Below are 13649 nucleotides of genomic sequence, written 5' to 3' on the forward strand. Positions count from 1 at the left end.
GAGATGCGAGCAGTTTATTTAAATTATTTGTATTGACCAGCCCAACACACTCCCCAGGAAAAGTCGTTGAAGGTACAGGAATGACTTTAGAAAAGCACCACTGCATTCTGACTTATGCAAGAATAATAATCATACATTAGAAGACATAATGAACCATTCCTGAAGTGGCTGGCACAAAGTTTGACGAAACGCTATCCATTTAATCACCACCCCACAAAATTGAGGCAGACTGTACAGAGAAAGTAATAGGGTTTGTCCCAAAGTAAGGCACAAAATTTCCTGCACCATGCACAGACATGCCACATGCAGCAACACCAACGGCAGCCACTGCAGACGCTACTCAACGGAACAAAGTCTGAGCACAAAGTTAATTGATGTGGCGTCACCAAATACCAGCACTTTAAATTGAATGTCACGTAAAAGAAAACATGTCACAGAACAGAGACTTGCAGTCTGCATGAAACACGAATGACCAAAAGTTAGAACCAGTGCTTATAAAACAACTGAAGAGGGAAATAGGAGCTTTCAACGTATAGCGAGAACTCAGAAACACCCCTGTTGGCAAGTATGAAATTCCCAGCCTCATGCATATGCAAAGCAGGAAACCATTACAGATGCATGTGATCTAGCACTAGTATGTGGCGAGAACTAGTGGCTCGTAGTGGCAGTGAAAAAACATGATAAAGTGGGCGTGAATACCATTCCGACTTGCCCTGACTTGACCACTCCTGATTTTTTTATGTTCCATAATAAGCATGGAACAAGTGAAAACTTCGAGGAGCATAACTAAGCAATCAGACATGAACATACCAAAAAATATTAAAAAATAGGGAAGATACAAATAGAAGAAAGCCTTCGGGTTAGCATCATCATAAAAAATTTGAAAACGTCTTGAGGTAGGTATAGTAATAAACTAGAATGTTATGGTGATACAAAATGTAAAGTTTCTCATGAAAAATTTGTTCACAGATGGCATTAGTGGTCACTATACTCTTCTGCAGGAGGCCACCTAAAAATATTGCAGTAATAAATGCTGAATTACTAACCACAGTTTGGCACGTAAATTTTCATTGTGTCCTTGTGTGTTCAAGTATTGTATGTTCATGAAGACCTCATGTCTTGGATGTACTTATGAGCAAAAGTAACAGACCTCTGTGAGCAAGTGGCCGAACTATGTTGAAGTGCATCGCAATGCCACCTACTTCCTCGCCACTTGAGCTTATCTGCGATGCCCACGCAGCGTGCATGTCTGTCCTTTATTGGTTTGGCATGATTTTGGCTATATCCTAAGCTTATACAGAACTCGCCAAGGAGTAGCGCAGCACATCGGACTGAGCAAACAGTCATGCTGGTGAGTAACATAGGTCACACACGCACACTGTGTGGGTCTCAGCACGATGCGAGCTCAAGTGGCGAGGAAGTAGTTGGCACAGTGATGCAGTTCAGTGTAGTCTAGCAATGCTCTCACAGGGGTCCATTACTTACATTACATTACAAGACAGTACATGTACCTGATTGGTTCATGTGTGTTCACGTGCAATGCTTCACAAGGATTAAGGTAGAAGACAAGCAAACAGGGCACTCATGAGTGCCTCAAGTTTTGCCACTTGAGCTCTACTTGTCTTCGCCAATTAGCAGACCAAAATTTAGCGCTAATCACTATTTAGAAACATAAATCTGGCAAAATCTATAAGGTCTTACGAACATTGCTGCACAGTGAGAATGAGGAAATATCACTTTTACACATTTGGAGACCACTCATAATTACACGCGGCCTATTCGACATTCATGGTTCACACATCGTTTGACGGTGGGAGCATCTCATTTATTACTTCTTTTTTTTTTTTTTTCAGGACAGTTCGAAAAGATTTAAATTCTAATACGGCATGGCACACTGTAGGTGCCACTAAAAATTATATTGCTCAATGCTTTCATAGAGAATTTTCTTCATAACTTAATTTCTATCATTGTCGTGCAATTTTGTTCCAGCAGGCATTGCAAACTCTCTGCATAGCATGAGAAAAGCAGTGTTAATAAACACATTGCTTGCATTCTGAAATGTTTTGACTAATCTGTCAAATAACCAATTTTCATTTTTGCAATAAAACTGCTACAACTGAGCCCCCAGAAAACATCTTGTCTCAAACCAGTAGACACAAGGCAAGCTAAACTATCACTAGTGATATCTTAGTACAGTGACTATGGAAACAAGCCATATTAGGACTATTAAGAAATGGAATATCCCACTAACCCGAAGGATACTGTCAACACAGTGTCCTGTTGTACCAGCTATGAAATGTTGAATCATACCCACATAAAACTGGATATCTGAAAACACCTAGAGGTACTCTCAACCTTAGCAACGTGTGTCATGGAACAGCTCAGCCAACAGAAATTTACCTTCAAGAGAACTCCTTGTATCCCATTATATCTGGCCGTAATCATAAAAGGCAAGATTTTTCTTGAAATAATCCATTATGCTAAAAAGTAGATGGGAAACAGCTGCCCATTGTGTTAACAGTGACAGCTTCACAAATACAAAATGACAGCAGAAACAGCAGAAAAAAAGGCATATGTTTTCACTTCTTCCTGTAATCGCTTAGCAGCCTAGCCTCTGAAAAATAACTTTACCATAAAAAATGATAAATCTTGCCAGCATGATCTGAGAACGGTGAAATACAGTGATCGGGCGTAACATATTTCATGCATGGCTTGGTCTCTTATCACATACTGAACAGTAATGCATTTGTAGACAAACTGCACAGATCTATAGCACTGCCAAGAAAATGCGAGTCATTTGAGTTTTTTCAAGCATGATTGTCTTTCCTGGCCAGTCTGCAACAATTCTAAACATGGATTTACCAGCTCACAGATACTCTGCTAATTATGCAGTCATTATATAATGTAGAAAAAAGATATAAGAAATTATTACTGAATAGCTCATGGATGGTTACAGAATGCATTGTGAGCAGTTCAAATTTCTAGTGCTTCAGATTCCCAACATTTGTGCAACACTGTGTTTGCAGTCAAAACTCAAAGCAAAAATTTATAAACTCAGAAGCGAGAATTAAAGTGAAATATAGCAGGCATTTAATGCTCATCCTTACCTCCATCGTTACTAAGCTGTTAAGTCACTTTCACATGTTTTCTATCGTCAGATAGTACGGCATGGATTTATCTATTTAAAAGACAATATAGCTCCATAAATAGACATTGCAAGACAATCGGATAAGTTCAGTCTCAAAATAAAATTAAAAATTATCTCACACGCAATGCTGACTCAAAGTAACAAGCATTAATGAAATCCAATGTTTCTTAAATCACCGAAAAACCTATAACAAGAAGGCAAGGCCACAACGTATATTGCTTTCTCCCTGCTAAACCAAGAAATCCATCACCATAACAAAGTCGCAACATTAAATTAGTAATCAATATCTAACGGCCTTCATCCTAAAAGACTAAAGACAAACAAGGTATACAGATGCTGACAGAGCAAACTCCAGTCAATCATTCTAAGCGACAATAGACAATATAACTATTGACAAAAATAAAAGAAATTACAATAAAGCATTTCATTTGAATCTCACCAGGATGTTTCTAAATTAGAGGGCTGATGATTGCACAATGGCCGCACGGCCAGGAAATGCTGCAGTGAGCTGCTACAGAAATACAATCTGTGACAGAAGCGTCATTTCGGTGCTTGACACAATTCCATGACATTTCTTAGAGTTTTTTGCAATCTAAGAAAATAGGTTCTGCTGGTCAACAACACACTAAAGCCTTTATACACCTTTGCCACCGTCACAGTATTGTGAAAGAAGCAGTGGCTGCATTCGATTAATGTCTTCGACATCTGAGCATCTCAATTCATAACTTCTAGTAAGAAAACGTTTGCAGCACCATCTTTCAAAACGGATTATGTAAACCACAGTGACCCAGCTATCGGAGCAATCATTTCAAAAACAGGACACTACATTTGCTACAAAAGGCATTCGAACTCCCAAAAATGGTCGTGCTGAAGACAGCCCCCTTCGCATGTGGGCTGGAAAAGTGATGTGTGCGCGACGCTGACAGAATTGCAGCGCTGACGTTTTCATTACAGGGAGTCTCCCCTCACACAGTAATCTCGTTGCATTGTGCTTAGCAATGGCAAGCACTCTGCAATGCCACGACGGATGTGCGTCATATAAAACACTGTCGACGACGAACGCTTCTTCAGGCAGGATGCAGTCGGCGAGCACTGTCTCTTTGAAAAGTCACGTGGCATGCAGGCACCAACGTTCGAAGCTACAAGACAAAGTAGTCCATGCTACGCGCACTGCAGTCTCAAAAAAATTCGTTGCTCGAAAGAATGGCAGCCGTTGCACCACTGCTATTCGTGTCCACGGTAAATTTTACACAAAATTGTAAAAAATGCCCTACGACAACGACAAACATCATGAGCGCCCTCTCCGTCGTAGCCGAGTCAGCAACAAGTTGCGTAACGTCTTTTCCCTACGGTGTGTTTCTGCCAGCCTCGACGGAGGCAGGTTCAGTCTTGAGCAGCGTAGCCGCCATGCCTGCAGCTTGCGTAAGCTTCGCAGAAGGCAGATTCGCGAATCGCACAGCGTATTCACCAGCTGCCTCGCCACCTCGTGGCGAAGGTGTCGCAACACGAAGCGTACAAGCCGCGTAGTGGTGATGTAGCCAGAATACTGGACGCTGTCCGCTTTTCTGCAATGAAAACGGCGACGGGTGCACAGAGCAAATTTAGTGATTGATTTTTGCATATCAACAGCTAGATATGGCCTATAATAGATGCTGTAGCAGAGGGCTATTGCTTTGGCTACCTGAGGCTCGGAACAAGACCATTCCACTGTCACGGCTTTTAGCGTTTACTTCACCCACCTTTCATGGCATCTCCCATCCCGTTTATCATAACTGTGTTTCTTTGGCAGAACAAGCAACTATAAAAAGAAAGAACACTTTATATCATTGTCCCCGTCCATGGTTAGACACTCGGGTTCATGATGTGTGTGCCGTGATGCCATCATCATTATCGTATTGTGCACGCTGTCTTCAGGCTGCCACTGTTATCACTGCCACCATCGTCGTCATTGTGCCATCACCCCCAAGCTGTTGTCGTAATAATGGTCATTGTTGAGCCATTGTCCACTGAGAAAGCTACTGCTGTTTTGATGGCGCTTTCCTTTTGATGTCTCAATGCAATTTTCTCTGCAGCTTACCTCCATTTTTTTCTTAAGCCACCTGAGCTGGGATTTTGAACCAGCAATCGTCCGCTTTGCAGAATTCTGTGGCAGCCGAACCACTATAGCAATTATGCAAAGCCAATTAACACAACACAACAAATGCAATGCATTGCACAAAATACTGTGTGATTATGATAATAAATAGTTACACCCCACTTGAGAGATAAAACAAAGGCTACTATATGAGCTCAATTATCCCATCACTGGTGAGAAAGGCTACAATTGTAGGCTACAGCAGCTATGCAATGAATCTCAAGGAGGGATTCCAACCTTGAACAGGATATTATGTTGCACTGACATCAACACAAAGGCAGCCTGCTTAAAGCGTTCTTATTAGTTCTTATTATAGTTCTTATTATAGCGCGGCTTCAGAAATCTACCAATGTTACTGAGCCAGAAGCGGTCAAAGTTCAATGCAATGTCCCAATCCTCTACCAACACCTGGCCACACACTGGGAGGACTGTTCTGGATGAAGGCAGAGAATTAGAAATGCATATTAATAATCAACATGAAAATTGTCAAGCCCACACTTCCTTCCCACCAAGAGAGATTTTCAGACTTTCCGAGAATGGGTGCTTGTAGAGGTTACAAATGTCTTCAATCTAAACGGTCGTTTACTTTTGAAAAAACATTACTGCAGTTTGCAACATCACTTGTGGTACAGATGCTTGGAACACTGCCATCACTGTACCATATAACAAGGTTAAGCTGTGGTTCAGGTTTGTTCTAATGAGAGAATGAAATGCACAACATAAGTATGACTGCAAACTTGAGCGCTCACATCAACCTGTGCTTTGATATTGTAGAACACGCGACAGAAAGTTTCTTACTTGCGCGAAAAGAAAATGACGGTGGGATACTGTTGTACAGTGAACTCCCAGGGCAGGTCATTCTTGAATGCATCGACCCTGAAAAAAAAAATGATGACAAACTTCAGACACATTGTTTACTGTACTGTATTTTCCTATGTATAAGGTGCATTTCTTATTCCAAGATTTTTGCAAGTGCGTCTTATACCATGATGTGACTTGTGAGTGCTGATGTGACCAATATTTGCATTTTCTTTTTTTTTTTTCATGAGTACAAGTATCGCTGTGCAGCAGCATTATGAAAGAAATTTAATGTTGTTTAACAGTGGAGCAACCGTGGCAACAAATGACAGCTCCTGCGGCTCACCATGCAGGCAGTGCAGTGGCGCCAGGAAAGGACACCGGGGTGACCTTCGTGATTGGAAGTCACGTGTACTATTTTGCTGTTATAGTTAAGGTTAATCCCACAGAACTGGTGCCATCAATTTAAAAAATGCACCACAATTTTTAGTGCCCACCAATACCTGGCAAAAAAAAAAAGCAGCCCTAGGTGGTGTTCCAATCCACATCCCAGCAACGGCTCTCTCTGGGCAGCAAAAGCTAATTTCCATGGTCATAGCTTTTGCGTAAGCAATTTGAGAGTCGGAAACACATCACTGGCACAATGTTTTGAATACCACCTCTTGAGTACCATCATCATCATCATCATCAGTCCATGCGAGAAGTCACAGAAATCCAGCAGTTACAGCTATACTCCCAAGTCCTTCCTGCTTCCGCTCACCATTTTGCTTTTGTATGCGCGTCTTCAAAAGTGATGCGATCGTTGTTCCTGTGTTTGTACCAAGCACGCCATATCACACAGCATTGGTTCAAGTTTTACTTAACGAGAGTTTGATGGCATTAAATAGTGCATATGCCAGCCAGGACCAGAGGACGATTCCGAGTTATCCAATTTTCCAGATTAACAAGGGTCGAATTAACAAGCATTTACTGCAGCAACTTCTCAGAAAGTGATGAAAAGTAGGGCATGCATCTTATACAAAGGTACGATTTATACACCTGAAGGAAGAATAATGGTACATTAAAATGGTCGCTATCAAGCACTCTCACGCGATCTCGACTTGGGCATGCTTTCTCTGGTTCCAGTGTCAAGAGACCTCCACACTGATGCAAACTGAGTCGGAGGGCCAGTAGGAACCAGTCAAATATACCACAAGCTTGTCTTACTATGTTGAAATAAAAGATATGGTTAACTACTATTGCCTCTACTGCCCAGTATCTGCAAAAATCTCATCTTTCCCATGCAATGGGAAAGATGAGATGAGTGTTTGGCTGATGGCATTAACAAGTAAAATTAATGAGTATACGCCAGCCCTAATTAATCACTGACCCCTCACACCTATTGACAAGTGGCACGGAGAAGAGCGGAGATGATCTGATTAAGGTTAAAAATGCTAGTCTCATGGTTTACCCCACTTAAGTGAGCAAGAACGTCATGCATCATGAACACCAAGACGGCAGTTTTTCTGCTAAAATAAACAGGGGGAAAAGAAGATGTGCAGCCTGATCACTTGCTCACACCAGATATCAACCACAAAATCCATGCAATCTTACCATAAAAAATCAGCACATGGGGCATGGCTACATTGTGCAACAGTGTCAGCAAGACAAGAATTTTGTATTGCTCCCTCAACCTTTCCAGGCAAACTTACAGTGTGTTTTTATGACCTAGCATACTACTTGAAGCAGAAAAGCTGTGTTCATCTCCATTTCTCTCTAAGGCACTGTCCTTTCATGCTAGAAATTAGTGCCAATCCGAAATGTTGCTGCAGCAAAGATGTAAGCAGAGAATCACAACTGTCAAAAGTCCAAAATCCAGAAAACATTCCACATAAAGAAAAATTAAAATAACTTGTTTACATTTATGTCTGGCCATGAAGAGAACATACTAGTACAAAAAGAAAGCAAGGAAATGAAATTCGAGTGAAAATTATTTAATATGGTAATTAATTAGTATAATCTGTAGTCATCAATTATGCGCAACTAGAAACTCCCTTAGGCAAATCGAAAACCCTACTACGTTTAGTTTATAGGTCTAAATCAGAATTTTAAGGTATCCAGTGCAGCTTGTTAAAAATGATATCATGAGATTTGTAGAATGAAGTATATAAATTCCTATACTGTTGACTCACCTAGCAAAGATGAGGCCTTTGAAACCTCTGAAGAACTTTGCCGCAGCAAAGAAGTGGTGATAGATGGCCTTGCAGAAGCCACACCAAGATGCATAAAATAGCACAACTGCATCCTGGAACAAGATGCATAGAGGGTCTTTAAAGGTAAGCTGTGTTTGGTTGAACTCCAACAAAGCCAACATGGAAACGAAAAATCTATTCCAACAAGCACACTTTCTCACGCAAAGCACACACAGCAAAAGACAAAAAGAGCAACTTGTTTGGTAACTCGGAATCACATACCCTATTTTTGCACGTACAACCCGCACCAAAAATTCAAAAAAGTTAGCAGTAAAGTTGGGGTGCGAGTTATACGCGAATTTTACTTGGAGGTGTGGCTTCACGGCAGCGCGGCAGGCACTGCCGTGAAGCCGTTCTCGCGAGATCCGGCGGTTCACACGAAGCACTTCACGATACGGCTGATAACCAAATCGCCGTTGCCCATGCGAGTGCTGCTTCGGCCGCACTGTCATTCTCTGTCGCGTGAATGCTAGCTGCGCCTGCGAAGTGATCCCGATTTGCACCAGATATCACGTGACTGATTTGTTCGCGATGGCGTCCGTCGTGTGAATCCAGCTTTATCAACATCGCCGAAGAGGGGGGTACAGCGCCGCTGGCCGATGATGCAGTGATGTGGACAAGTCGTGTATCCGTGAATGGACTGTTTTTGCAAAGATTTGAGCGTTGTTGCATGCAGTTATTACCGCGGGTTATACGCGCGGATATTTTTTTTTCTCTTTCCTGGCTGTTGTAATTGGGGGTGGGGGTTATACGCGGTGGCGGGTTATATGCAGAAAAATATGGTAACTGTCACAAAATTACCCCGGACAGGGCAACAAAATAGATGATCAACTGAAACCCCTTCCTATAAGGAATGCCCAGTTCGATCATTTCTGAAAGGCCAGTGGTTACTTAAGCCCAAAAGAATGCAGCCAACTGCACCCTCACTGGTGTCATTCTGGTGTCATGCTACATGGGTGAACCTGCAACCGCAACATGTTGTGGGAATGAATAGAGCAGCGCAAGGCCACCGCTGATGCTTTCTTTGGTCAAAAGTGCTAAGAGGGTGTGTGGATCTGCATGTCCCTTCATTCTTCTTATCCTTATATTTAACTATCTTCTCTCTTTCCCACTTTCATACGTGGTAATCTCACACCTTCTCTTGTGCAAACAGGAGTTTGTTTTGCCGTAGAGCTCTGCTGTCTGGTGGTAGAGCTTGCCGCACTTTGTTGCCTGACGGTTGGCTGAGCTTGCTAACAGTGAGCTCAACCATCAGGGGCGCGATCAGAGATTTTTGTTCAAAATGCATGTTAAGTTTGCATCCAGTTTCGCCTCCCGCGATTGGCCTAGGATGCGCAACAGTGCCAGGCGCGCCCAGCATCTGACAGCGTCGCGGGGCCCAGGCCAATCGCATGAGGCCAAACTGGACGCAAACTGAACGCATGTTTCGAACAACGATCTCCATTGGGACCCAGATCCAGTCAGACTATCTAATCATAAAGCTAACAGCGATAGAGTGCATACAGAATCGGAATTCATGAAAAATTCTGCAGAACTTAGTGTTGCGAAATCACGAAGCTACAAGAAAAATGACAAGCGATGTGAGCAGAAGATAATAAATTTTGCAGCAGAGCAGAAGAACTGAATCCATTGTACAGCAAACAAATCAACAGATGCTAATCCAAACCCGTGTTCTCACCCGTGTAGTGTCCAACATCAGCTTCCGGAAGCCCTTGCTGCTGAGTTCAGCAACAAGGCCGTGAGTGCCACCCAGCACGATCGAATCCGGTCCAACCGAGTTTAAGTGGCGGTCCAAGACGCGGTCAGCAAAGTCGACGACGAGCTTTTTTAATGTGGGCGCGGTCACGGGTCCACGAATAACATACTGGGCTTCATCCTATGTTTACAGAAAGAAAACAAAATCCAGTGGCAATTTAGCAGTAAATGCGAGAGACATGCACAAGCATTACATCGCACTTCGTTGAGGTCCCAGATCCATGATTTAAACCACCTTCACCACATTGCAAAGTGTTATTCCCGAGCTCACTCAACAAACCTCCAGCCTCTTTGAGCAGCGAAGAGCATTCCACCTTGACACTCTTAATGCTAATGCATTAAACAAGTAACTAAGTATTTTGAGGTTGTTCTGTTGCTGTCAAACCTTTTGTCCACGGCCAAGCACCCCAACCAGTTTTCAAAGACAATGGGGAACTCCCACAACCTTCTTGCACCTCAAACATACGTGCAAGAAATAGTACAAGAGATCCTCAACAGACATCCAAATTCGAATAGAACAACTACACGAGGCTCACTTCACACACGAAAAAAAAGACAGCCCTGGTATTAGAGTGAAGGCTAATTATGTTTTATTTAAGGCAGAGAGCTGATCCACCAGTTCAGCGACAACAAATGAAGCTAGCTCCAATGTGGAAGGATAACCTATTTGCATGAGTGGGCAAGTGATTGGGTTTGACCATTTATGAAATTGAGATTTTGTCAGAAAAGTTTGGTAGTACATAATCTCTTGCAGATAGGCAATGGCTTGGAATATTACGGTAGAGTCCTTGTAAAATGGCTGCCAAGCAAGAAAAACATGGCTCCTGTAGTATGTCACATGAAACCATGATAGATGGAAGTTGTTGCAGGCACGCTAAATTAGCAGGCAACAATTGCGCGGATTTGGCATATGGCAGGCATTGCCAAATCCTTACTGGGAGCTTACCACTGTGATTGTGTGTACGATCATTTCATTCTACCGGGGCCAACATATGGGGAGAAACTTGGAGGTTAACAAAGAAGCTCGAGAAAAGGTTAAGGACTGCACAAAGAGCGATGGAATGAAAAATGTTAGAGAGCAAATGGATCAGAGAGCAAACAGGTATAGTCGATATTCTAATTGACATTAAGAGAAAAAAATGGAGCTGGGCAGGCCATGTAATGTATAACCGATGGACCATTAGAGTTACAGAATGGGTACAAAGAGAAGGGAAGCGTAGTCAAAGACGGCAGAAAACTAGGTGGAGTGATGAAGTTAGGAAATTTGCAGGTGTAGGTTGGAATCAGCTAGCACAAGACAGGGGTTATAGGAGATCGGAGGGAGAGGCCTTCATCCTGCAGTGAACCTAAAAATAGGCTGATGATGATAATGATGAATATGGTAGTACACAGGCGCGTAGCCAGGGGGGGGGCTGATGGGGCTTCAGCCCCCCCCGAAATTTTTTCGTGCTGGCATGCACCGCCGACCAAAACTACCACCGACGCCGGCAATCATGCTGGATTTTGTTTACAATGTCCTTTTTACGCACGAAAAGACATTTCGGCACGAACATTGCAAACTCGGGCTGGATTTCGTGACAACGCCCTTGCACCTGGAGTCACGTAACGCAAGGAGCCCCATCCGAGCACAAACTTTCAACGGCTTTTCGATAGCGAGCGGGCGCGTTGCGGCATCTCGCAGCGGCCGCGGAATAAACTGAGCGCATGGATTTCAATTACGAAACTTTATGGGTATAAAGTTCTCATAAACTTTTGACGCGAAAGGTGCGCTGACATTTCCAAAGGCATGCTTTAAAAGATTTTCAATTCTAGAACTTTATTGGGTTAATGTTCTTATAAACTTGGGCCAACATGCGCGCACTGGAACGCTCGTGTCCAAGCCGTTCCATAAATGGAAGCGCGCGCTCGCAATCTCCCACACACACGAAAATACTAAATATCACCATAAATGTCAGCTAGCAGCTGATAATTTTCTCCAAACATTTTCAGGAAGCGTGCCCAATGTGATTGATCAGCTGGACCAGGGCAGGCAAAGTAAAACATGAGAAAACAGAAGAAAGTGAACGGCCTATTATTGATTTTTTTTTTGTTTTGTTTTTTTGTTTTTGTTTATTTGTCTTATTTGACGCATTATATACACTGACGTTTGCTTAAATACGTAGATTTATTGGAGACTCATACGTATTCTTAAATATCTTATTGCGAGGTTTTGTGTATACAAGCAGTCAACTTTTGTTTCCAGCGACTCTTTTTTTTTTTTTTTTTGCCCTTTAGCGAGTTGTATCTTGGCAGTTGTATATTCCATTCTATCTTCGCATTTCTAATATATTTTTTGCAGAACTCCCACTTTTTATTTGTACTCACTGCTGCGAGTATTATCTCGGTGTAATTACAATACACGACGAATTACAGCTGCTCCTGCGCAATCGATTGCAACGAGGGATAGCATCATTGAGGTTTCTTCCTGGCCATTGCATATATACAAATATGTAAATAAGGTTCGTGATTGACAAAGATTCATCAAAATATTTGTCCTCAACTTATTCATTTCATGGCCTTTACGTTTTTCATATAAGCTGCATGCACTGCTTTGCTGGTTTCGAACTGATATTGACCCTTTTCGCAGCAATCCCGTGGGCGCTGCCATATTTCATCACGTGGTGACGCGTCCATTGCTTGCCTCAACTGCCTCCGTTGCCTCCTTGTTTACAATAGAAGTGTATGACGCCGGCGCGACTTAGAAAACCTCTGTTTTCGGAGATATCGTAGACGGTGACTAGGTGGACGACACGAAGCTTTGATCACAGCTTCAGAGAACATGCAAAAGCGCTTTCGGAGCTCATTAAACTATGTACAAACGGCGCAAGCAGCGCATATGGTGCTTCTTCTAAAAGCGGGGCTAAATATGCATTCCAAGCTTTGCGATTATGAATTCAGTCAGGATTAGTGTGTTTTGCTCTTTGTTCTTTATTCGGCAAATATTTTGAAGCAGTGGCTTGTCAGTTTCTGGCTCAGTAAAATTCCTCGGTGCGGCCACTATCTGATTATTTTCTACCTAATCGCTCGCGGGTGTGCTCAGTTCCGATAGATTTGTTCTTGCTGCACACAAGGCTTGAAACGTAGCTGTTTTGTACATTGTAATACTTTGTAGCAAATATATATTACAGCTAGTAACTTGCTTACTCTTGTGGACCGTCACGAAACACTCAGCTTCGACCATTGGTGCGCCGTAGGTGTAGTCCGTCATTTATTGTGTGTATACAGTGCGCATATATTCAAGTGTGCGTCCATTCACTTATTCTTGATATGTCGGCGATAGGGTGGGCGTAAGTTTTAGTGCCATTTGGACAGATGTGTACAGATAACGTGCGCGAAAGTTACTATGACAGGAAGCGGCGCTACTCCCGTTGTCATTGTTTAACGAGTGGTACTCACTCTTCCCGACGTTCTGGGGATGAAACCCTTTCTTTGAAGGTTAGCGATACAAGGCTGGCGGATGAGCAAATTTCTGTATCCTCGAGGAAAGCCGTACATCACGAAGTGCCGGTAACACGTTCGGACAGTTGCAGCAGCGGTCCGCGAA

At 42.7% G+C, this 13649-nt stretch overlaps 1 protein-coding gene across 1 annotated transcript in view; it reads right to left on the reverse strand.

Annotated features, from left to right (window-relative positions):
• LOC119452917 (thioredoxin domain-containing protein 11) overlaps positions 1–13649 on the reverse strand; it is an 18812-nt gene continuing 5163 nt past the window's right edge. The window contains exons 6-9 of the mRNA XM_037714878.2: positions 9990–10187; positions 8252–8364; positions 6081–6158; positions 1–4713 (exon numbers count right to left, since the gene is read on the reverse strand). Coding sequence (XP_037570806.1) covers positions 4437–4713; positions 6081–6158; positions 8252–8364; positions 9990–10187 — 666 coding nt within the window. The 3' untranslated portion in view covers positions 1–4436. The remainder of the gene's footprint in view (positions 4714–6080; positions 6159–8251; positions 8365–9989; positions 10188–13649) is intronic.

Source organism: Dermacentor silvarum, chromosome 5 (genome assembly GCF_013339745.2).
Source record: "Dermacentor silvarum isolate Dsil-2018 chromosome 5, BIME_Dsil_1.4, whole genome shotgun sequence".
NCBI classification, from domain to species: Eukaryota; Metazoa; Arthropoda; class Arachnida; order Ixodida; family Ixodidae; genus Dermacentor; species Dermacentor silvarum.